This window comes from Dipodomys ordii, unplaced genomic scaffold (assembly GCF_000151885.1).
Source record: "Dipodomys ordii isolate 6190 unplaced genomic scaffold, Dord_2.0 Scaffold21, whole genome shotgun sequence".
In the NCBI taxonomy this organism is placed as follows: domain Eukaryota; kingdom Metazoa; phylum Chordata; class Mammalia; order Rodentia; family Heteromyidae; genus Dipodomys; species Dipodomys ordii.
In genome coordinates this window covers 8,924,860-8,947,659 of record NW_012267237.1, presented here as the reverse complement: position 1 = coordinate 8,947,659, position 22,800 = coordinate 8,924,860, and the positions used below count along the sequence as shown (strand labels likewise).

Genomic DNA, 22,800 nt, shown 5'->3' with positions numbered 1-22,800 from the left:
AAGCCAAAAGAAACATAGGTCCCATGGTTTCCCTTATTTGCAATAACTAGTATATGTCTGAGTCAAGCAGAAAAGGTCAGATAAGTTGATATTAGGGAAATGAACCCTAAAATATGTATTCAAATGTTTTTTTCTTTCATGCGATTATTTCTAACACATTTATAAGATTATTTCTTTGTTGCTTTGTATGTCACTCCACCATGGTATAGCCCCCTGTTTTCACTGTATTTGATGTCGAGATAATTTGTGGAAGGGAAGGGAAAAAACAAAGCGTTTAAATAGGGATACAGGTGGACCCATTGCAACATTGAGATGTACAAGTTGTTATGTTGAAAACGAACTTTACAACTTTGGTGGGATGAGGGGGAGGGGGATTCGGTTGGGGGTTGGGGGGAAGATGGGAAGGGATAGGAAGGGGAAACAAAGGAGGAGGCTACAATGCTTGATAAGAAATGTACTCATTATCTTGCCCATGTAATTGTAACCCCTCTGTACAGTATTTTCATAATCATAATAAAAAAGAAAACAGATTATAAAAAAATTTTTGGTTAGTCTCATCACACTCACAAATTGATTTGTGAAGGCGTTCTATCTTTTCACTAGACATTTATCAGCAGTGTTTTTTAAAACATTTTGAAAAAATATCATCTTGGTTCTTTATTATCTGTTGTATTGTCTGGTTATTTTCTGTTGGAGTTGAGCTTCCTTGACTTGGCATTTTTCTTGTGTTTCTATGGTTGTTTGTTTGGCCTATTTGGAATAAAAATGCACTCAAATCTGAAATCACAGCAGGACATAATATAAAGTCAAAAACAAACACAGCCCTACAATTGCATCAATTTTAAATCAGAGGTTTTAAATCATAGATATGTATTCCGCTATGGAAATATGCTTTCACTTTTGTTTAAGGAGGGTTATTATGGTGCAGAAAAGGAGGTTATATGTATTTGTAGCCAGTGAGAAAATCTATTGTAAGCATCAGGATAAACCAAACAAAACCAATGAGATAACAGGATGAGTGAACTAGACAGAATCAAATGGAAACAAATGTAATCAAACAAATAGACAAACAACAAGAGATCAAAGGAATAAGGACAAGAACAAAAAGAAAGACCAGAAAAAGGAACAAGAATAAAAATAAAATGAAAACAGTAAGAAAAATAAGCAATAAACGAAGGAAAAAAGAATATGAGAATACAAAAAAGAAAGGAGAAGGGAAAAGCTAAAAACTTTAAAATAAAAGTAAAAATAAAACAATAAAAAGTTGAATATAGCCCTCATGAACTACGCATACAACACGAATAACTGTGATGGTATATCTAAGACTAAACAAAACAATAAATACCAAAAGCCAGACACAAGGAAATAAAACAAAACAAGAGCCAAAACAAGCAAACCAAGTTCTCCAATTTGTTTGGAGGCACCTTGTGTCTACTGATGTCTGATATGCAGCATCTTAGTGGAGTCTCTTGTGTTAGTTGCTGAGATCTGCAACTGTATTTTGTAGCCAAGATCTGGTCTGCACCAGGGGATGGAGCTCCTTTTTTCACAGGTAGAAGGGGTCTCTGATGTTTGGAGGTTGGATATGTACTACTTAAGTGCAGGGGACTGGGGCATAATTGGATTCTGAAACCTTCTTGAGATAGTGATATGGTTGTTACCTAGATGTCTACCCTCAGTACAACTGGGAAATAGCTAGGTTTTAAAGGCCTGTCTTAGCTCTCCACTAAAAACTATGTGTGTAGCCTGGGGCTCGGCCACCATGTGGCTGCCCCACCAAGAAACTCCTCGCTGGTTTCTTCTTAAGCAAGCAGTTTATAATCTTCTCTTTTGGTGTCTATCTCTGTATAATTATAGCTTACCTCGTGGATGTGGAATGCCTAATCGGACCCTAAAACTCTGCTTCTTGGGAGAAGGCTTAGGTTGTTCCTGTTTTCTTTCAGCCATCTTCAGTTGAGAATGATTCATCTGCACTTTTGATTACCACTATGAGTGAATGCTTCCTCTTAAAATTTCAGAATTTATTTATCTGTTGTGCAATTTTTGCTGGAGCATCTATGCTGACCCCAGTGCCCATAAACAAATAAAGCTCTAGTTACCCGCAGAACAAGCAAAAAAGCCAATGGGTAAACGTGTCAGGTAGTGATACGTTAATGGAGAAAAAATTAAGAGGGTAATAGAGACACAAAATACCTGATATGGCATTGTGATTTTATGTTGGTGGTCAAGGATGACTTCTGTGACTCCATTTGACTGAGAGAACAAGCCATGTGACTCTCTTTTTTTTTGTGGGGGGGGGGAGGTCTGGTCTTAGGGCTTGAACTCTGGGTTTGGGCACTGTCCCTAAGCTTTGCTTCACTCTCTAGCACTTGAGCACTTGAGCCACTGCTCCACTTTCCTCTAATTGTGATTAATTGAAGATAAATGTCTCACAGACAATTCTGCTTGGGCTGGCTTCCAATTGTGATTCTCATATATAAACCTGATGAGCAGCTAAGATTAGTCATAAGCCACTGGTGCCTGGCTTCCATGTGATACCTTTGGGGAAGAGCATTCCAGATAGAGGAATGAAAATGTCCAGAAGTGTTTTAATTTGTTATCTGGAAGAAGGTGTTGATTTGAAGTTTATGCCCAGACAAAATCAAATGGAGAGGAAAACAAGGGGCTGGAAGTCATGAAGTCTGGAGAAAGCAGGAGAGGCTGTGAGTCAGAACTTAAGATGTGCATGTGTGTTTGAGTGGCAGGAGCAACACTCACTGGAACAGAAAGAGGAATTGTTCATGACAGAGGGAAAAGGTACAGGGCTGGTGGGTCGGATGAAGGCTACACATCATGGTTCCATTTGCTTTCAGCTGTAGAAATCAAGGCTATCCATTGCGTGTTGGGAGAGGATGGCCAACGACTGGATGTCACAGCTATTGCAGAGCTAAGTAGAGGAAAGCGTCTCAGGACTATGGTAGCATTAGAACCTTGGTTGAGTTTGGGTCATGAATTCTTGTTATCTTTATTGCCAACACCTGTGTGTGAAAGTGGGCAGGGGATCACCTTGACTCTGTGGCATGAGGAATCACAAGCTGATGTTTGATGTGGGAGTTTGATGTTGAGATTCTCTAGACTGAGTAACCAACAAAGTGTATTATTTCTTAGCTTTATTTTCCTTCTGGGTGTAAATAATTGATTCTGCGTATATCACTTGTCTCTCTGAATATACTTGCCTGTCTAACCAACTACAAAATCCATCACAGTGATCCAAATTATATTAGTTTATAGTTATTCAATTTACTTTTTGAGAAATGCAAAATCTCATCCGAGGGGAAAGGAATATAGGAGAAGTTAACTAGGAGATGAGTATGGCTTGTCAGCAAAGATGGAGAGGAAAACGTGCTGGCTAAGCAGATTTGTGATATAGGAAGGAAACTTCATGGGCAGAGAAGCTGCTGATGGCTTTCTGAGCTTTTCCTTCCTTGCTAGAGAAGTGGGGTTTTGGTCCATCCACCCGGCTCCCATTGACTACTGGATGGTTGTTTTCCAGGATGCCTAGGGGACTAGCACAAAGGTCCAACTTCACTAAAACCTCACCTGGAGGTTGACTGTGCCATTTCTATGGTTCCTTCTGGGTTCGGAAGAGCTAGATTAGATAAGCAAATATAACACCAGTCTCATCTTGGTTGTTGTTTTTTTTTGTTGTTGTTGTTTGATTTTTGTTTAGGACCTTTGTGTAAATGGTGCTCAGATACTGCATTTTAAAAGCTCTTTAGTGGAAGAGGCTGTCAATGAGCTAATAAACATGTTGCTGGATGTGGAGGTTCCAGCTAAAGAAGAAAGTGATAAAGCATGCAATCTGAGTAAGGTCGACTCAAAGAACGAAACTTCAGGTAAGACCCAAGGTAAAAAAGGTCTTGTTTTTCTAGGGCATTTACTAAAAATATAAAATGTAATTTTCTAATAGTAATCACTTTTACACCTCTATAAACACTGGCTATTTTTGTTGTTGTTGGTCATGGGGCTTGAACTCTGGGCCTGGGCACTGTCTCTCAGCTCTTCAGCTTGAGGCTAGTGCTCTACCATTTGAGCCACAGCACGACTTCCAGTTTTCTGGTGGTTAATTGGAGATAAGAGTCTCACGGATTTTCCTCCTCTGGCTAGCTTTGAACTGAGATCCTCAGATGTCAGCCTCCTGAGAGTAGCTAGGATTGCAGATGTGAGCCACTGGCGGCCGGCAACACTGGCCAATTTTATAATGATATGTATGAATCTGAAATTATGATTATGAGTTTATGTAATGAAGCTAAATGGTTATTTCCTTTTTTGGTGTTAGAATCTGCATTCATGTCCTGTACATTGTCCCTCTTTCATATTTGGCTCTCTGTTTGGTTTGTGTAGGTGTTGATGTTTTATTTACCTTATCTGTAAGTAAGGTGGATTTTGGATTGAAGTTTTCGGTGAAGTATATGTAGATTAGGATAGACAGGTGAGAATACTGAGAAGTAGCAGAGAACTTATTCTTTCAAGGTGTGAGGGATGTTAACAGGAGACAAAGTTCTAGGCCCCAGGCTCCTGGGGCTCAGTGTAGCTTTTAACTGATAGCTTCTATGTCTTGCCTTGGTTATTTTTTCCTATTGAGGAGAGGCCTCCATCAATCCATCTGGTGTTCAGACTTCCTTTTCTTTCTTTAATGGCTTCACTTTCTAAGAAGCGTGACATTAAACTCATCTATAGTTTATCTTAATTTTCTTTATCATGACACAAATCTATCTTTCTCTCTATTTCCCTGTCTATGTCTCTCACCTACTAACAGTGAAAAGAGAAGACGGAAATTCTGATGCCTTGGCCTCCTGCCTGAATGCTGGGACTGGCCCCTTGTCTTTAGCAACAGTCACAAGAAAGAAGAAACAAACCGAGGTGTTAGAGGAAGAAGCCTGTGAGCTGCTCTCTCATTTCAACCATCAAAACATGGATGCGCTTCTGAAAGTTACGAGGAATACGCTAGAGGCTATTCGCAAGCGCATTCAAGCGTCCCACTCAGTTAACTTCAGGGGTAAGGACTGATTAGGTGTAGTGTGTGTGTGTGTGTTGTGTTAAATTTTCATAATTAAAAATCTACTATTGCCTCCTTGTTAAGTTTAAATATGCACTTTAGTCACCACAATTCTATACAGTGGATGCTCTCATTGCTCACATTAAAACCCAGAACACGAACATGGCGAGGTTTAGTTAACATGTTTACAGTTGAGGAAGAGGTAGGAAGATTGTGAGGTTGAGACCAGTCTGGAGCAGGTTAAGGAGATTATATCTTACAAAATAACAACAAAGCTCTCCCAAATCCCCCCCCCAATTAAAAAATAGAATAACAATAGAAACAAAAAGGCTGAACCCATGGTTCAGTTGGTAAGAGTGCTTGTGTAGCATGCAAGATCCCCTGCCTTTAATCCTCAGTAAAATCGTGCAAACACACACACACACACACACACACACAATACAAACTCTACATCATTTTTAATCTTCTGTAGTGAGATAGAAATGTCTGAAACGAATTACCTTAATTCATAAAAATGCTTTAGAAAGAAGATCACAGCTGGGCTCTGGTGGCTCACACCTATAATCCTAGTGACTCTGGAGGCTGAGGTCTGAGGATTGTGGTTCAAAGCTAGCTTGGGCAGGACAATCCATGAGATGCTTATCTCCAATAAACCACCTGAAAATCAGTGTGATACTGTGGCTCAAGTGGTAGAGTGCTTGCCTTGAACTGAAGAGTTCATGGACAGGGCCCAGGCCCAGAGTTCAAGACTGACCAAAAAAAAAGTTACACAACTTGGGGAGGGAGTGATTCATGTGGTAGAGTGCCTGCCTACTGAGGTCCTGAGTTCAAACTCCAGTACCACCAAAAAGAAGTATAGAAGATTGTGTCATTGCCCGATTAGTAAGTTAGTAACCTGTCCCATTAAGTGGTGACAGTCATATCACTGTCACATTTTTCTTTTTTTAAAATTTTATTGTGAAAATACTGTACAGAGGGGTTACAATTACATGGGCAAGATAATGAGTACATTTCTTATCAAGCATTGTAGCCTCCTCCTTTGTTTCCCCTCCCCATCTCTTCCCATCTGTCCGCCCTCCCTCCCCAATCCTCCCCCCCACCAAAGTTGTAAAGTTCATTTTCAACATAACGACTTGTACTTCTCAATGTTGCAATGGGTCCACCTATATCCCTATTTAAACGATTTTTTTTCCCCTTCCCCTCCACAAATTATACCAACATCAAATACAGTGAAAGCAGGGGTTATACGGTGGGGGAGGGACATAATAAAGCAACAAAGAAATAATCTTATAAATGTGTTAGAAACAATCGCATGAAAGAAAAACACGTTTGAATACATTTTTCAAAGTAGCATCTACTGTGCTATTTGGGTGATATTTCAGCTGTCTTCTTCAGTCCTAATGTTCCATGCTTTCCAGCGGGTGCAGAAATAATTGTGACACTTCCCAAGTATGCTTCAAAGCTCATGAAATATAGGCAAATATTGAAGTTAAAATTTACATTAAAAATAGTAAAAAAAAAAGTAATTAAAACTGAAAACTAAGAGGATAAAAAGTCTTAGTTATTTTGAATACTGTCATTTAAGGAATTATCTTTATAAGGTTTAGTTAGAAGTAGATAAACAAACCTAAGAATTTTGGAAGGATATTCTGCTTGGAGGCATGAGTTTTTAAATGGGCACATATTAATGGTAAGAGGATCTGTACTGTGTACTTGCATACAAGGTTCCCTGATCCAATCCACCCTCTCTATCAGCATCCTTTTTTTCCCTTTTGGAAACAATGTCAGCAGGGTTCACTCTTTTGTTCTTACATGTGTGTGCAAAGTAGTCTGACCAGATTCCTCCTCTTTGGTGGCGCTCCTCAGCACTGCCAGTATTATCCTCAAAAGAACCCATTTCACGTTCCTGTCACTCAGTTTTTTTTTCAGTGTATATTAATTGTACAAAAGAATTTCGCCATGGTATTTCACAGCGCACATATTCAAATGAATAGCCTCCTCTATTACCTCCCTCGCCCCCATTCCCCTGTAGCACCCCTTATTCAACAGCATTCAGTGAGTTTCCTTACACCACCTTCATACGTAAGATGTAATTGGATATTACACACCGCCATCATTCTCTTTTCCTTTCCCCCTTTCTCCTCTTCACAGAGTCCCATAATTACAACCGTATTCTGTGTGCACATATGTATGTATTTATCTGTGTATTTGTATATCTTTTAGATATAGATTCCAAATATGAGAGAAAACATTATCTCAAGGTTTTAAATTTTCATTTTACTTGAGAATAGAAGATGGTTCTTTTCATAGACACAGGGAAATTAATACAACCTACCAAATTTCATGCTAAGCATCAAATCACAGGTGCTTCCTAACTTTATATATTATTGGCATTTTTAGCTCTATAAAGTTATTTCCAATGATGTTGGTATATTGGTATATTCACACATTTGTGTGCATGTATCTATATTATATACTTATATATCCATCTCCAGATTCAAAGCCCTCTTGCTATATTTGGTGAGTTACATTGTAGGGTTGCTTTCTAGAGTATATACCAACAAACTGTCACCAGAACATGACATGATCTTCACTGAACTGGTGTTATGTTGAGTAAAACTAGAGCCTTCAATTGTTTTCATTCATTCACTCAATAATATTATGATAGTGTTCAATAAATATTTATCTAATTACATACCTATTATGTGTTGCACTAGATACTTGATTTACATATATTTTGGTTAGAAATGAAGTAATTTCATTTTGAGTTACAAATCTGAATTCTCTCTGGTTTCATGTTAACTCAGACAGTCATAGTGCATGCAAGATGAAGCCGAATCATCTCCCCATTTTCCGGGCCAGCATCACCCTGGCCATCCCCAATGTGTCCATTGTCCCCACCCTGGAGGACATTCAGCAGACACTGAACAAGGCTGTGGAGTGCATCACCAGCGTCCCCAAGGGGGTCAGACAGTGGAGCAGCGAGCTGCTGTCCCAGGTGCGGCTTGGATGGAAACCTGTTTGGAAGCTGTTTCTCTTGTGGATAGAGGGAGGCTGAAAATTATCTTTTATGTTGTAGAAAAAGGTGAATGAAAGAAAAACGGCTGCTTTGCGGAATCATGAAGACAGTGATTCTGAGACGGATGTGGGAGAAAGTGAAGCTCAAGGTAAATGTTCTTTTAGTTTCTTTTATTTATTTAGTTTATTGAAAAAACAGCAACAAAAAAAACCCTCTTGTTTTCATTTCTTGGAGTTCATTCTGATAAATATTATTTCCTATGGTCATAGTTTTCCTTTAAATAATGATGTCAACTCAACATTTATAGAGCTTAAATGTACTTCTCTATTTTCTGGTGCAATTCTCAGATCAAGTGGGATTAGAATAATAAGTAAGGAGCCACGTAAGCTGGCCAAGTGTGAAGGTGTGCATAGTTTGAGTTTTCTGCCACCATCACATCTGTATTTATTTTGTCTATCACAGCAGATGCAGCAGTGATTTGGGTCCAATCTGAAGATGAGACTGGGGGGCTGGGTGGCTCACGCTTGTCATCCTAGCTGCTCAGGAGGCTGAGATCTAAGGATCACAGCTGCTTGTATCACTAGCTACTTAGGAGGCTGAGGTCTGAGGATCAAGTTAGAAGCCAGATTGGGCAGAAAAGACCATGAGATTTTTATCTCCAAGTGACCACCAATAATCCAGGAATGGAGCTTTGACATAAATGTTTAGAGAATCAGCCTTGAGTGAAAAAACTAAGGGACAACACCTAGGCCCTGAGTTTAAGTCCCAGGACCAGCAAAGATACTAGGACATCCAGAAGGATTTCTATTTCATGGTTGAAAGAGCACAAGGTCATCATTGTGATGAGTGTTTCTTGACATGGTAGAGAGTCTTGACCCACCCCCGAGTGAAAGCCAGGCCCTGTGGGGTTTCTCAGCACACCTGAGACTCTGTACATCTGTGTTTCTAGAGCCCCAGGAGAAGGTCGGGGCTGCTAATGCTTCCTCTGGACCGCTTTCTCCAGGATGTCTCTTTGTAATACTACTGCCTCAAGTAGCGTGAAGTTGTATTGTGTTGATGATTGTGAACTTTTATTTTGGCATATGACTTGAGTGATTTCTTCCCCTTTCCTTTTTCTGCCTTCTTCCTCTCCTCCCCTGCCTTTCCCTTTCTCTTTTCCTTTAGTTTTCACCTGTCTCTCTGTCTGTCTCTGTCTATCTCTTTTAGTGAATTTCTCCATCAGGGAAATTAAAGATAATTTTCATTGCAATTTTTCTGGAGAGCTTGCAGGTAGATTAATGGATGACAATCCCAAGGAACCCCTGTCCCCCTCACTCCCAGAGGAGCCCCAAGCCCAGCCTGGCCTCCCTGGGATGGCTGGGGTGCTGGTCTTCATGGCTACAGAGGAGGCGAGACAGCTGGTCTTCAAGGCTGCTGTGGCCATCTAAGGCTAGAGGAGGTTACAGCACACAAACCCTCCGCTGATATGGAGATCTAGCCTGGTTCCACTGAACAACCACTTCGTGGCTTATTGTAAGCTTTGCTTAATCCATCAATGTTGACGCTGTTCATTTTCCTACCATTTTTATATGCTTTTATAGAGGAGAATATTTCCTGCATCCTTACTTTACCATAGCCAAAATCTAATCTTTGCAAAATAACTTTCCATATACTGTTGATGTAAACTTCTTTTCTCTCTCTTTTGCTTAGATACTGTTGAGATAGCATCTATAAATTTGCCCATTCCAGTGCAAACCAAGAACTATTATAAGAATGTTTCTGACAACAAAGAGATTGTAAAATTAGTCTCTGTGCTTAGCACCATCATCCACTCCACCAAAAAGGTAGGTCAAGATTCCTTTGGACAGGCGCTTCCCTTCCCGCAGGTGCTTGAGTGAACTGGTTCTGCCTGCACCCCTCGCTTTCCCTGGTGCTGATAGCGAGCATGCCAGGCATCTTGTGTGTACTCAGCAAACACTTAGGCACTGAGGCCTCTCCATGGTAGAAGGCAACCGACAGAGGCATTATTCCATTTCCTACTGCAGTCTGTTTAATGTCTTAGATCTTCTCTTAATATAGATGAATCTAACTTTAAAAAATATGTTAAGTCAGACTGATTTTACAATTCTCCTGCAAGAAGTCAGATAGAACATGGCTTGCAGTCCATTGTTTATGTCTGTGTGGTCAGACAACTCAAATGGAAACATATTTTTCCTTGTGAAAGTCAGAGAGGAAAATATTATTACTGTGAAAACAAGCACTAGATATGGATGTAAATTCAGGTTAGTTTTTCTTCCAACATGGTTTTTGTTTTGCCTCAGTTTTTCTTTTTTGGTTTAGGCAAACTTGTTCTTGTAGTCAGAAAGACTTAAAATGCTGAAATCACTTGTTAATTACAAGGCTATGTTCACATTGCATTAAAGCTTGTCAACTCTAATTGTTTCTTAGTTTTGCGTGAATAGTTGTTGCTCAGCAAATACATAATTTCTGTTGCTTAGTTTTTCCAAAGGAAGCTAGATTTGTTTGAAAGCACTCTGAATATCTACATATTCTATAACAGTGTGAAGAAATTGTATTTATTTTTAATGTGCTCCTGAGGGAACTGATGTCTTTGCCTTTATGTACATTTAATTTCCTTTTCTTACTATATGGAAGATACTTGTATTTCATTTTGGCCTAAGGACAGTGTTTATGAAATTTTGTAAATAATGACCCAGTCTCTTCCTTCTAGGCTCTAAAATGAATGATAGAATTAAGAAGAGTATCTTTAAATAAGTATCCTTATATATTTTCAAGTACTTCAGTAATCATACAAAATACAAACAAAAATAAATTAGTGGTAAGATCTATTAATTCCTTTGAATATAGCCAGCTACTATTAGGGAGATCCAGGTATGAAGGGAAGAAGTTGGACTAAATATACTGTGGCAATGTAGGTAAGTGCAGCTGTTAGTGAGGGATTTTTCAGTGCTGTGCAGAGTTCAGCATCTGTCTCTCCTGACTTGAGACTCATCAGTGATTCTCTGGGGATTCCAGAGACTGTTCACAATTTCTAATGTGTTGCTGTCTCAATCTTTTATAATCAGACTTTGTTCCCATTTCCTGCCGTGATTTCCTAGTCCTTTCTTTCAGAGTGTCTTCTGCTGTTTTCCTAGGGCTCAAATCCTGGAAGCATGGCCAACATTCTTCTAACTGTAGGCTTAAACCCCTCTGCTGAAGGCTTTCTCTCTCTCTCTTGTGCCAGTACTGGGCTTGATCACAGGGTCTAGGTGCTTTCCCTTAGTATTTTTTTCCCTGTTGTTCAAAGCTAACCTCTATCACTTGAGCCACTGCTCCACTTCCAGCTTTTTGCTGGTTAATTGGAGATGAGTCTTTCAGATTTGTCTGCCTGGAACTTGAGTCTCGGATTTCAGCCTTCTGAGTATCTAGGGGTTATAGGCATGAGCCAGCTAGTGCCCAGCCAGGATTTATACATTTTTATATGATTTCATGCCATGTCCCAATGGAGTTTGAGTCTGGCTATGTTTGGCTGGCCCTTCCCCTCCAGATCCAAGCTCAACCCTTCTCTCTCTGTATAGGAGTCCCTAGATAACACACCACCAGGTTCCAACCGCAGTTTCCCGTGTGTTCAGCCAGTGAGAAAGCATGTGAGTGAAAAAGAGAAAAATACCTCAGTACTGTTGATTGATGACATTTTATGTTACAATCTTGAGCTGTGCTTTTTGACCTGGGTCCAGCTCTGATCAAAAGGGCCTTGTCCACAAGGATGTTTTAGGACTTTTTCTTCTAGTTTCTAAAAACTGTTCACTTTCTTTTTGGTGAGGGATAGGACTGTGACGTGGATCCTGTCCCTGAGTTACCGTCCACACCATTGTATATAACCCAATTCGACATCATTCCCAACTCATGCTTAACCATGTCCAATAATGAACCATCTAAAGAACTCCAGGTCAACCACCCGCAGTGGGAAAAGGCTTCCTTGTATCATAATGTCATTTCGGATTTTTCTTTTTCTCCACAAATATAATGTTATTTGGACTGTAGGAAGTTATTGCATCCATGGATCACTTCAAATGCTATAATCACATCTGGCAAAAGGAGAAAGAAGAAGCCATCAGGACGTTTATCATGCAAAACCCTTTGCTTTCTGAATTTGAGTCGCAGATTCTTTATTTCCAAAACCTAGAGCAGGAAATTAATGCTGAGCCAGAGTGCATCTGCGTGGGTGCCATTGCTTTGTATACAGGTTGGTTCGTTGTCTTTCAGACAGTTATATAAATCCGGTGGCATGGTTGTGTCTCTTCCTAGATCAGTATTCCAGAGGGTACTAGCTGTCTTAAAGATTGACTCTTCTTTTATGAGCCTCAAGCTTTAAGACCAATTTGTAGAGTTGTTTTTATTCCCTTCTGTATAATTATTTATTCTGCACTATTTTGGAGACTTTGCTGTCAAACCTTGAAAATAAGGGCTCCAGAGAAAGGGGGATGAATCTGTTGTATTTACAATTAAGATTTACTCTTGGATTATTAAGTAACAACAAATATTTGAGGCTTAACTCTGAGGATTTTGAAATGTAGTTTTAAGCACTTTTAAAATAAATTTTAATTGTATAAAGTAGCTTCAGAAAATGAATTAGTATATAATGATTAGAAAAAGGTTCTTTTTTCTAGTTTATATTTTATGATTTAGAGGAGTATAAGTGGAAATGCATTTACTTTGAGAGAACAGCAGCATTGATTCAAGTTTTCTAATGGAACCTGATTTTCACAGCTGACTTGAAATTTGCTCTCACTGCTGAGATAAGAAGTTGGATGATGGTTGTCGGTCGCCACTGTAACCAAAAGTACAGGAGTGAGATGGAAACCATATTTGCACTTGTTGAGGAGTTCAGTAAGAAACTGAATCGTCCAATCAAAGACCTAGATGATATACGGATTGCAATGGCTGCACTGAAAGAGATCAGGGAGCAGCAAATCCACGTTGACTTTCAAGTGGGGCCCATTGAGGTAAACCAGCACCTGTTGTTCATTATAGGGACAGTTCTGTACATTGGATGCCCTTGGCTGACATACTGACCAGATCTGTGCTGGAATTAGGATTGGATACTAAAGTTAAGAACAATAAATTCAACAATAACGATGCTTAGTCTTCACAGGCTGCCTTTCAGGGCCGGGTTCTCTTCCTTTCTAGGTCAGTTCAGGTCCCTAAGAAGAAGGCCTCAGGGGCTGGGAAGGTGGCTCAGTGGTAGAGCGCTTGCCTTGCATGCATGAGGCCCTGGGTTCGATTCCTCAGTACCACATAAGCAAAAAGAAAAAAGCCGGAAGTGGCGCTGTGGCTCAAGTGGTAGAGAGCTAGCCTTGAGCTGAAGAGCTTAGGGATAGCACTCAGGCTGAGTTCAGGGACCACGACCAGACCCCCCCCCCAAAAAAAAAAAGAAGAAGAAGGCCTCAGGACACACGCATTATTAAGGGCTGCTCACAAGGGGGTGGTGATGTAATCAGGATGAGACTGGGAGGACAAAGCAAAGTGAGGATGTGTTCTGAGCTGCAGACTGACTTCACCTTGATGCTGTGGGGGCCACACAGGTGGTCCCACCTCCAGGCAGAGGAGACTCCCCTTTGTATCCCTAGAGCAGGAGTACAGTGCTGTCACCATGAGAAGGGTCCATTCAGATGGAGACAGGTTTCCCAGGGAAAAACCAGTGGGGGAAGGGATCCCTCATTGGTAAACAGGACCTGGAAGGGCTGCTAAGACACTTAATGCCCCTTCATGTCCCAACTCATCCTGTCTTCACTGCACCTCGCTTCCCACACAGGAATCAGGATACAATTTGGGGGCACAGGTACAAGTAGCTTCTATTTCTGTCATGTTTTATAATTTGGAAAATGTATCTAACGTTGCATTTTCTCAGGTGCTCCCAAAGATCCCAGGAAACAGCTAGAGAGTTGTTCCATTTTGTAGAGGAAGAAACCAGAGCTGAATGGTTTCTTTACCCATTCAAGCTCTTGTAGTCAGGAAGTAGAAGGAGAGGTCAGGGTGACTTTGCGAGGGTGTCAGCTTATTTCATCCTCAGGCCCAGCCCACACCGCCTGTGGATATATGTGTCTGACTTGCAGAAATTAAGTTTTCCCTCTTTTGTGCAGGAATCATATGCTCTACTTAACAAATATGGACTTCTGGTAGTAAAGGAAGAGATGGACAAAGTTGATGCTCTGCGCTATGCCTGGGAGAAGCTGCTTGCCCGGGCCAGTGAAGTCCAGAACGAGTTAGTCTCCCTGCAGCCCACTTTCAGGAAGGAGCTGATTAGCACGGTGGAGGTCTTTCTACAGGACTGTCAACAGTTTTATGTGAACTATGACTTGGTATGACTCTGGCTTTCTCCATGTGTGTTTCCAGGGAAATGTTAACAGAATACACTATTTAGAATGCTGTGTCAAATTCCTGGGGAAATCTGTAGGCATGGACATTTTATTTTCACTCAGCAACTAGTTCATCCTGAATAATTTCAGGCCAATGTGAGCATGCTGTTCATACTGTATGGTCTCTTACTGAAGTTGTTTAGTACCTTTTCAAATATGTGCAGCTAAGTATTATTCAACTATAAATAGTTTTGCTTTCTCCCATACCATTCCTTAGTTGTACAAAGAATACATTGTCTGATATGTATCAAGCAGTGTCCTTCATGCCCAAGAAAATGATGAGCAAAACAGATGACACTGGGCTCCCATTTGAACCATTTATATGGGCTTTAGTGCAGTCTTCCAATGGAAGTGTGTTATATAATGAGCTTGGTTTCCAGCCAATTATAATATGCTAATTATATGCTAATAATGGAGGACAGGGCTCTTATGTCCATTGGTCACTCCGTCCAGTATTCTTCAGCTTCTTGAAATAGGTTTTAAAACTATTACAAACATATCAAATCACAAAAGGAATAAAGCTAGGAGATTCAGTCCATATAATAATTTAATGGATGAAGGAATACAGAAACCATATATTTATGTTGTCATAATATAAGAAAACCATGTTGAGATTGTGGTTAATTTTATAAATAGGTTTTATACTGGTGAAATCTATGAACTAATGATGTTAATATTTTTCTTCAATATTATCAATATGTACTTTCTCCAGAAAAAAGACATCCACATACTATATCTGGTATATTCTGGTATCATCAAAGAGGTAGATAATCAGTATTTTAAATATTCAAGATTTCTTAAGTTATGGGGGCTGTAGTATTAACTTGACTTTGTTAGACTGGAAACATATGGCTAAGCAAATCAGTTTCTCAGTCCCTTCTGATTTTGTTTGTGGCATATTAATGCTAACTTTGATACATAAATCCTGTAAGTTACTGAACATTTTTTTTTTTTTTTGTCGGTCATGGGGCTTGAACTCTGGGCCTGGGCACTGTCCCTTAGCAATTCAGCTCAAGGCAACCGCTCTACTGCTTGAGTCACAGCGCCACTTCCAGTTTTCGTGGTTTATTGGAGATAAGAGTCTCACGGACTTTCCTGCCCGGGCTGGCTTTGAACCGCTATCCTCAGATCTCAGCCTTCTGAGTAGCTAGGATTACAGGCGTGAGCCACCAGCACCCGGCTAAGTTACTGAAATTTATTCTTCATTTTGTTTTAAGTTTATTTAAATCTGTTTCAGAATGGCCCAATGGTTGGCAGCTTGAAACCTCAGGAAGCCAGTGATAGACTAACCATGTTTCAGGTAACTGTTTTTGTTCCTAAACAATGGAGATCTCTATTGTGTTTTCAACACCCCTGATTTAGCAACGAGACATAAAAGAATTTTGTAAGATAGCAGATACACTTTCATTGTAAAAATTATGATTCAGAGTAGTTATCATTAGAAGTAATGTCTATGAATTACGTATATTTATTTCTTATTTAAATGTGATGGGAGTTCATGCTTACTTGTTTATTTGTGGGTCTTTTCTTTTTCTTCCATGTGTATTTATATATTAATTGCTCCAGTATGTTTTTTTTATTAGAATCAGTTTGATAACATCTATCGCAAATACATCACCTACAGTGGAGGAGAAGAACTTTTTGGTCTGCCGGTTACTCAGTACCCTCAGCTTCTTGAGATAAAAAAACAGCTAAGTCTTCTACAGAAAATATACAGTTTGTACAACAGTGTCATAGAAACTGTCAATAATTACCAAGATATTCTATGGTCAGAAGTGAATATTGAAAAAATCAACAACGAACTCTTAGAATTCCAGAACAGGTGAGAAGCCCAGTGTTTAGCACATCCAGTGTTAGGGGATTTTTCTCATGCTTTATCTTTGATAGGCTGCCAAGTTCTCTTTTTATCCCGGATTTTAGGCATGTCTTTGGAAAGCACTTGTCTGGAGAGCATGTCTTGCCACATGGTTGTTAGTTGACCTCACTCTGTATTCTATTTAACATGTCATTTAAACTGGGCCAATCTTGTCAGGCCTTTTGATTTGTGTCTCACCTATCAAACATTTGAAGTTTATGTTAGACAATTTCACAGAGTAAAAGTAAGAACCCTTTGGTTAAGAAAAATACCGAAACACTTTCGACCTTATGATTCTCCAACATTGTCTGATAACCTGGATCTAGGGAAAATGAGACATTGTGTGTTTATTAACTGACAGTGTGCCACACAGTGTGTTTTGTCTTGGTAAGGTCTCAAAATGTGTATGTAGAGTTGAAATAAATGAAAAGGCACCTCTGGTCCTTTACAATAATGCTCCTGGGGCTGGAAACATGAAGCAAGTGGTGGAATAACTGCCTACTGAGTATCTTAGTACTGCCAAAACAAAATGAAATAAGACAACACCTTTTCCTAGGTAATTGTTATGAAGGACTACTAAGCACATCTCTCCTGATTTGGAGGAACAATATCCTGTGACATATACAGTAAATGATATTAACAGATAGTCTCTACGTCATAAAATTTCAAAATGAGACAGGTGTTTGAAAAGACTGGTCTTGAAAGAATGCTAGCTTACAATCTTAGGCCTGAAATGCCTGGACAGTCTTAGACCCCAGATTCCCAGGCTCCTATCTGGGTGTCCTCTGTGGGTTCCTCTTCACAGGTGTCGGAAGCTGCCCCGGGCACTGAAGGACTGGCAGGCTTTCCTGGACCTGAAGAAGACCATCGATGACTTCAGCGAGTGCTGCCCTCTGCTGGAGTACATGGCCAGTAAGGCCATGATGGAGAGGCACTGGGAAAGAATCGCGGCCCTCACTGGCCACCATCTAGATGTGGGGAGCGAAACCTTTAAATTAAGAAATATCATGGAGGCACCTCTTCTGAAATACAAAGAAGAAATCGAGGTAAAGTTGATGGAGTGTGATGTGGTGGGCGATCGGATGGTGACAGGAGATGGATTTTTATAGCATCCCTTTATTAGGGAGCAAACCATGCTTGGCAATCGAAGACTTTCTGTGGCAGTCATTCATTCTTCAGCTGGTTTATCGAATGCTTGCTGTGGATAAATTCTCTTCTGGGAACAAAAAAGATACATTTATGCGCTCACACATCATTGAATGATAAGTATAATTAATCATTGTAAATGAAAGTATAGTTTTGAGCTTGTAGCAGAGAACATCGAAGAAAAAGAATGCTGTGATAAAAGATTTTGTCTTATCTGGGGATGATTCAGGCGGAGACAGTTGGGGGTGCATGAGTAGGAAAGCTGGGGTGCATCTACAAGTCTGGCTAGGTTAGGGGAATATGGCTGCGGGGCACGGGGACAATGATTGACTTTGAAATGGCAGAGAACATTCCAGATGGAGAGTGAGCCATGTGTGAGGCATATCATGTGTGCTGGTGTGTGGAGGAGGAAGGAAGGAAGGCGGGGGAGGCCGGGGAAGTGTAGTACACTTAGTACGTATTACCAGTTTTGGTCTTGAGAGCAAAGGCTAGCCATAAGCAAAGATACATTTAGGTTTGCATTTGTAAAGATCACACTGGTAGGCATGTATGAGAAGAAGTGGGCGAGGACAAGAGGAGGATAATGAGACACCACCGGGCATCATGATTAGTCTGAGAGATAATGGTTTGTTGGAAGAGGGGTGAGAATGAATGAATGAATGAAGATGAGGGGAAAAAGAGATCCAAGGAATGTTCAGGAGGTGAAAGGAGGCAGACTTTCTTGATGCAAGGAACGTGGAAAGCACAGGCAGGGGCTGAGAATCAAGCGTGAATTTCTTGGTGAGAAGTCTGGAAGGATGATTATACATTTTACGGACACCGGTGGTAGTGTCTGGGCCTCAGGGGGGATGGCAAGTTTCCCAGATTGTGGCCTTGATTTTGGGCAGGTGCTGAGCATTTTCCAGGTCTAAACATCCAAGAAGGGGCAATAGCTGAATGGAAGTGGATCTCGTCAGGATCCACTAGGATAAACTCACCCAGAAAAGGAATGAGGTGTGAGGAGCGAGGAGGCAAAGAGAGAGCTGGACTGATGGTCTGGGGAAAGAGGAAGCTCTGGAGGAGACTGAGAGTGACAAGGGATGGGAAGAAATCAGGTTTCTCCTGCTTTCTCTCTCTCATGTAGCATTCATTGACTACAGGTAACAGGAGCAGTGACTTTTTGAGTAATTGAAGTTCAAGATTGAGAAGGTGGTTGTATCTTTTCTGTCCTCTTTTTGACATAGTTGGGTGGAGACTTGTATACACAAATGCTCTGGGGAGTCATGTATATGTCCATGTATCCACACCACACACACACACACACACACACACACACACACACACACACACACACACACTTTGTTCCATTGTACCTGGCAGCTGGAAACACACATGCTTTAGAAGTGTATGGAGCAAATAGTGAATACGGGATCTCTAGCCAACCTAGACTCTTACTACCACTTTCATGGGGTAGAATGAGAGCTTGCATGTTGACAGGACATCTGCATCAGCGCAGTGAAGGAAAGAGACATTGAACAGAAGCTGAAGCAAGTGGTCAGTGAATGGGACAGCAAAACGTTCACGTTTGGCAGCTTTAAAACCCGTGGAGAACTGCTCCTGCGAGGTGACAGTACCGCGGAAATCATCGCCAGCATGGAGGACAGCCTGATGCTGCTGGGCTCTCTCTTGAGCAACAGGTAAGCGAGCCGCGTGTCCCTTTTTCCTTACGTTTGAGAACCTTAGGAAACATTTCGAGGGAAGTGACAACAACTTCATTGCAGTGCGCCCTTCAGTGCTGCTCAGAGTTGGCAGCCTTTGGCACAGCACACTTCACACTGGTTCTGTTTCATGATCCTCTTCATTGGGGATGGGATGTGTCCTTGAGACCTTGGGAGCAGTCACACTGCATGTAATCAGCCACTTGGATCTCACTGAACATTGCAGCTTTGCTGCTGACCAACCTTGCCACAGCCGGCAGCACAACTCCACGTTCCAGTGGGAGCAATATTCTGCATTCCAGAATATTCCATTCCACTTGGGAAACCTTCTTGTCAGCTCGTTGTTGTGTCCACATTTCAGTGAGATGGCGCATGGAATAGAGACCTTTGAATGTAATTCCTACAGAGTTGGATCGAGTCTCTCACGTCTATCTGGCCATTTGATGGTGGTGTCAGCTAACCTGCTACATTTTGGACATGGAAATTATATTCATTAACTTGAACTTAAGCAATGGGATTCCCTCTGCTCTTTCCAAAAGTAGTTGCTGTTCATTAAAATTTCAAATATAGTAATTGTGTAACATGTGAACAACATTGAGATACCAATTCTGCCTTGAATCTACTTCATTCCTTTTAATATGCCTGCCCTTCCTCCCTCCCTCCCTCCCTCCCTCCCTCTCTTCCCCCTTTCCTTCCTTCCTTCCTTCTTTCTTTTTCCTTTGTGGCAGTATCACTGAGCCACACATTTAACTCTTTTTGCCCTGGTTATTATTTTTTTTTCTTGGGTCCAGTCGTGGGGCCTGAACTCTGGGCCTGGACACTGTCACTCAGCTCTTCAGCTCAAGGCTAGCGCTCCACCACTTGAGCCACAGTGCCACTTCTGGCTTTTTTTCTTTTTGCTTATGTGGTGCTGAGGAATCGAACCCAGGGCCTCATGCATGCAAGGCAAGCGCTCTACCACTGAGCCACCTTCCCAGCCCCTACCCTGGTTATTTTTGAAATGAAGTCTTACTTTCTGTCTGGGTGTGGACCATGCTTGTGATCCACCTAATTTATGTTTCCTATTGTAACTGGGGTTCCAGGCCTGTGTCACTACATCCAGCTTACTCCACTGAGAAAAATGAACAATGGCAACACAAACCGCAGAAATGTGTGGAATATTAATGCAATTACATTAAGAAGACAGAAATTAAAATTTTTGCTCCTATGACTAACATTTGAGAAGACTTTGAGTAGATTTCCTATTCTATAGGGCTTGAGAGATCAGTAAAGGGGTAAGAAAGATGAGCGGCCACTGCTGTGAGGCTGTGTAGTAGGTCTTTGGTATGGCTAGAGTCCAAAGAGATGCTGCTACATAGAGTTCAACACTACATTGCAGATGCTTGGTTCATTTTTGCTGCACACCACCCAACTTCAGCTCAAGACACTCCACCTTCAACAGAGCTAAGCTCTTTACTTTCCTCACTTAAATTAAGCATATACACTGTTGATTTGTCTTCCAGGCACCATTTGTTCCTTGGGAGGTGTGTTCTCACAAAATTGAGAGCAAAGGAACACTCATCAGGCCATACACTGATTTAAGCAGCACTGATGATAATGTCATACTAACTGATTGCTTCTCATCCACTGAGCCTGTATAATGTGCATGTAGGAATTGAACATTTTTGTCTTTTAAATCTCTACTGAGATTGAAAAAAATTATGATTTCATGCTTGGTCAAAGTTACATGCAATACATCTACAAAACAAGCCAAGGTTTGCTGTACAATTGTTTTGGAATAAAATTGTTCTTTAGCAACAGAAGCACCACCTACACAATTACTCATAAAAGATAGAAGTTTGTAACCTTCTGTTGTAAAAGAAGTCTCAAGGTAGGTGGTTCAAGATTAAAGATGGGTTCCACTTTATGATCAGGGGCCTAAGCTTTGTCTGACTCATTCTTCCGACCTCATTCTCTACATCACCACTTTTATCCAATATGGTTGCTCATACCTCAGGCTTCTTCACCTTCACACACACCAGGTTTGCCTAGGGAACTTTTAGACATCTCCGTGCCTGGGTGGCCAGGGGAGCATCAGTTGATTTGGATGCTTCCCAAATGGACAGCGAAAAGCTAGGAACTAATGGTGTGCAGCTCAGGCCTATGACTGCACACGGTGACCAAGGGGGAGTGGAAACACTGTGTTTTAGTTGGGTCGCTAGGAGCCCACTGAGAAATGGGGCTCTGTATTCATCAAAAGCGAAAAATGACATTGGGAGGCCTCTAGAAGCTCTGACTCAAAGATCCAAAAGGGAAGACAGATTAACGATAGGAGAGGCAGCAAAATGGTCATTGGAGTATACACATGTACGTGCATAAGGTTTTACGCAGGCACATAGAAACATAAATGGGTTGGACACAGGTAAATGGAAGTTAGAAAGAGATCCAGAAGAGGCTAATGAAGTTCTGGTGTTATTATCATAGTGGAAACTGGCATTTGTTGTCTAATTCCCATTAGTAATTGCTTTATATTTTGTGGAAAACTAGAGACTTCATGAAATAGACAAGAAAGGCTTTAGAGAGAGTATGATTTTCTTGGCCCGAGCTTCCAGGGCTGGGTTGAATTGAATCTCATGCCTGATTTGTTCTTTAGATTAGGAGTCTTTTACTATTCTTCCTGATCTAGTTCAAAATAAAAATTATCTAAACTAAGATAATGCAATAAAATGTATCACTTGGTAACTAACATTCCTTCAAAAGAGAGCAACATAATTGAAGTTGTAAGAAGCAGATTAAAAATAATACCTATCATCATCATCATCATCATCATCATCATTTTGTTAGTACTAGAGTTGAATTCAGGTCCTTGCACTTAATAGATGGACACTACCACCTGACCCACTCTTTAAGCCCCCCCCTTTAACCCTTATTTGTGTATTTGTTTTGGATAGAGCCTTGTTTTCTGTCTTGGGGTGGATGTTGGAATAGGATCTTCCTGTCTGCTCCTCTCAGTGGGTGGGATTACATGTATCCCCCACCTGACACTAAAAAAAAAATCAAGTTAAAAAAAGAATTTTAAATTTGCTAACAACACTAATACAACCAATACAGCATACTGAACACATTTTTTAAATTTTAGGTACAATATGCCGTTCAAAGCTCAGATTCAGAAATGGGTGCAGTACCTTTCCAACGCCACAGACATCATTGAGAACTGGATGACTGTGCAAAACTTGTGGATTTATCTAGAAGCTGTCTTTGTGGGAGGAGACATTGCCAAGCAGCTGCCCAAGGTTTGGGATTTTGTTTATGATTTCATCAGATTCTCCAATTAGAAAAAAAATCTAGGAACATCGCCTATTTAAGAAAGCAGAAAGCCTCTCCCCTCGTCATTTTATTTTTGAAGCTCATTCTTTTAATATTCAAAGGAATTGTGGGAAGGAAAAGGTGACTATCAGAGAGTAAGACTGCTATAAAACTGCAATGTTTGGTAAGGAATCCAGAGCTTAAAGAAACAAAAGGACGAATTCCTGTGTCATTGATATGCTTTGGCAGATAATTTGAAGGTAGAATTGGGAACAGTGTGGAATTATGGCATAGTTATCTTGACAATGGTTGGATAATTTCTTCTTTTATTACTGAAATTTTAAAATAATGTATGCTCAATT

At 40.7% G+C, this 22,800-nt stretch overlaps 1 protein-coding gene across 1 annotated transcript in view; it reads left to right on the top strand.

The window, feature by feature from the left end:
• Window positions 1-22,800, top strand: part of Dnah5 (dynein, axonemal, heavy chain 5) — a 197,962-nt gene that overhangs the window by 46,459 nt on the left and 128,703 nt on the right. The window contains exons 19-31 of the mRNA XM_013013842.1: window positions 3,710-3,875; window positions 4,799-5,038; window positions 7,846-8,036; window positions 8,118-8,205; window positions 9,747-9,880; window positions 12,081-12,282; window positions 12,807-13,042; window positions 14,180-14,398; window positions 15,693-15,755; window positions 16,039-16,277; window positions 17,116-17,356; window positions 18,933-19,132; window positions 22,272-22,425. Coding sequence (XP_012869296.1) covers window positions 3,710-3,875; window positions 4,799-5,038; window positions 7,846-8,036; window positions 8,118-8,205; window positions 9,747-9,880; window positions 12,081-12,282; window positions 12,807-13,042; window positions 14,180-14,398; window positions 15,693-15,755; window positions 16,039-16,277; window positions 17,116-17,356; window positions 18,933-19,132; window positions 22,272-22,425 — 2,373 coding nt within the window. The remainder of the gene's footprint in view (window positions 1-3,709; window positions 3,876-4,798; window positions 5,039-7,845; window positions 8,037-8,117; window positions 8,206-9,746; window positions 9,881-12,080; window positions 12,283-12,806; window positions 13,043-14,179; window positions 14,399-15,692; window positions 15,756-16,038; window positions 16,278-17,115; window positions 17,357-18,932; window positions 19,133-22,271; window positions 22,426-22,800) is intronic.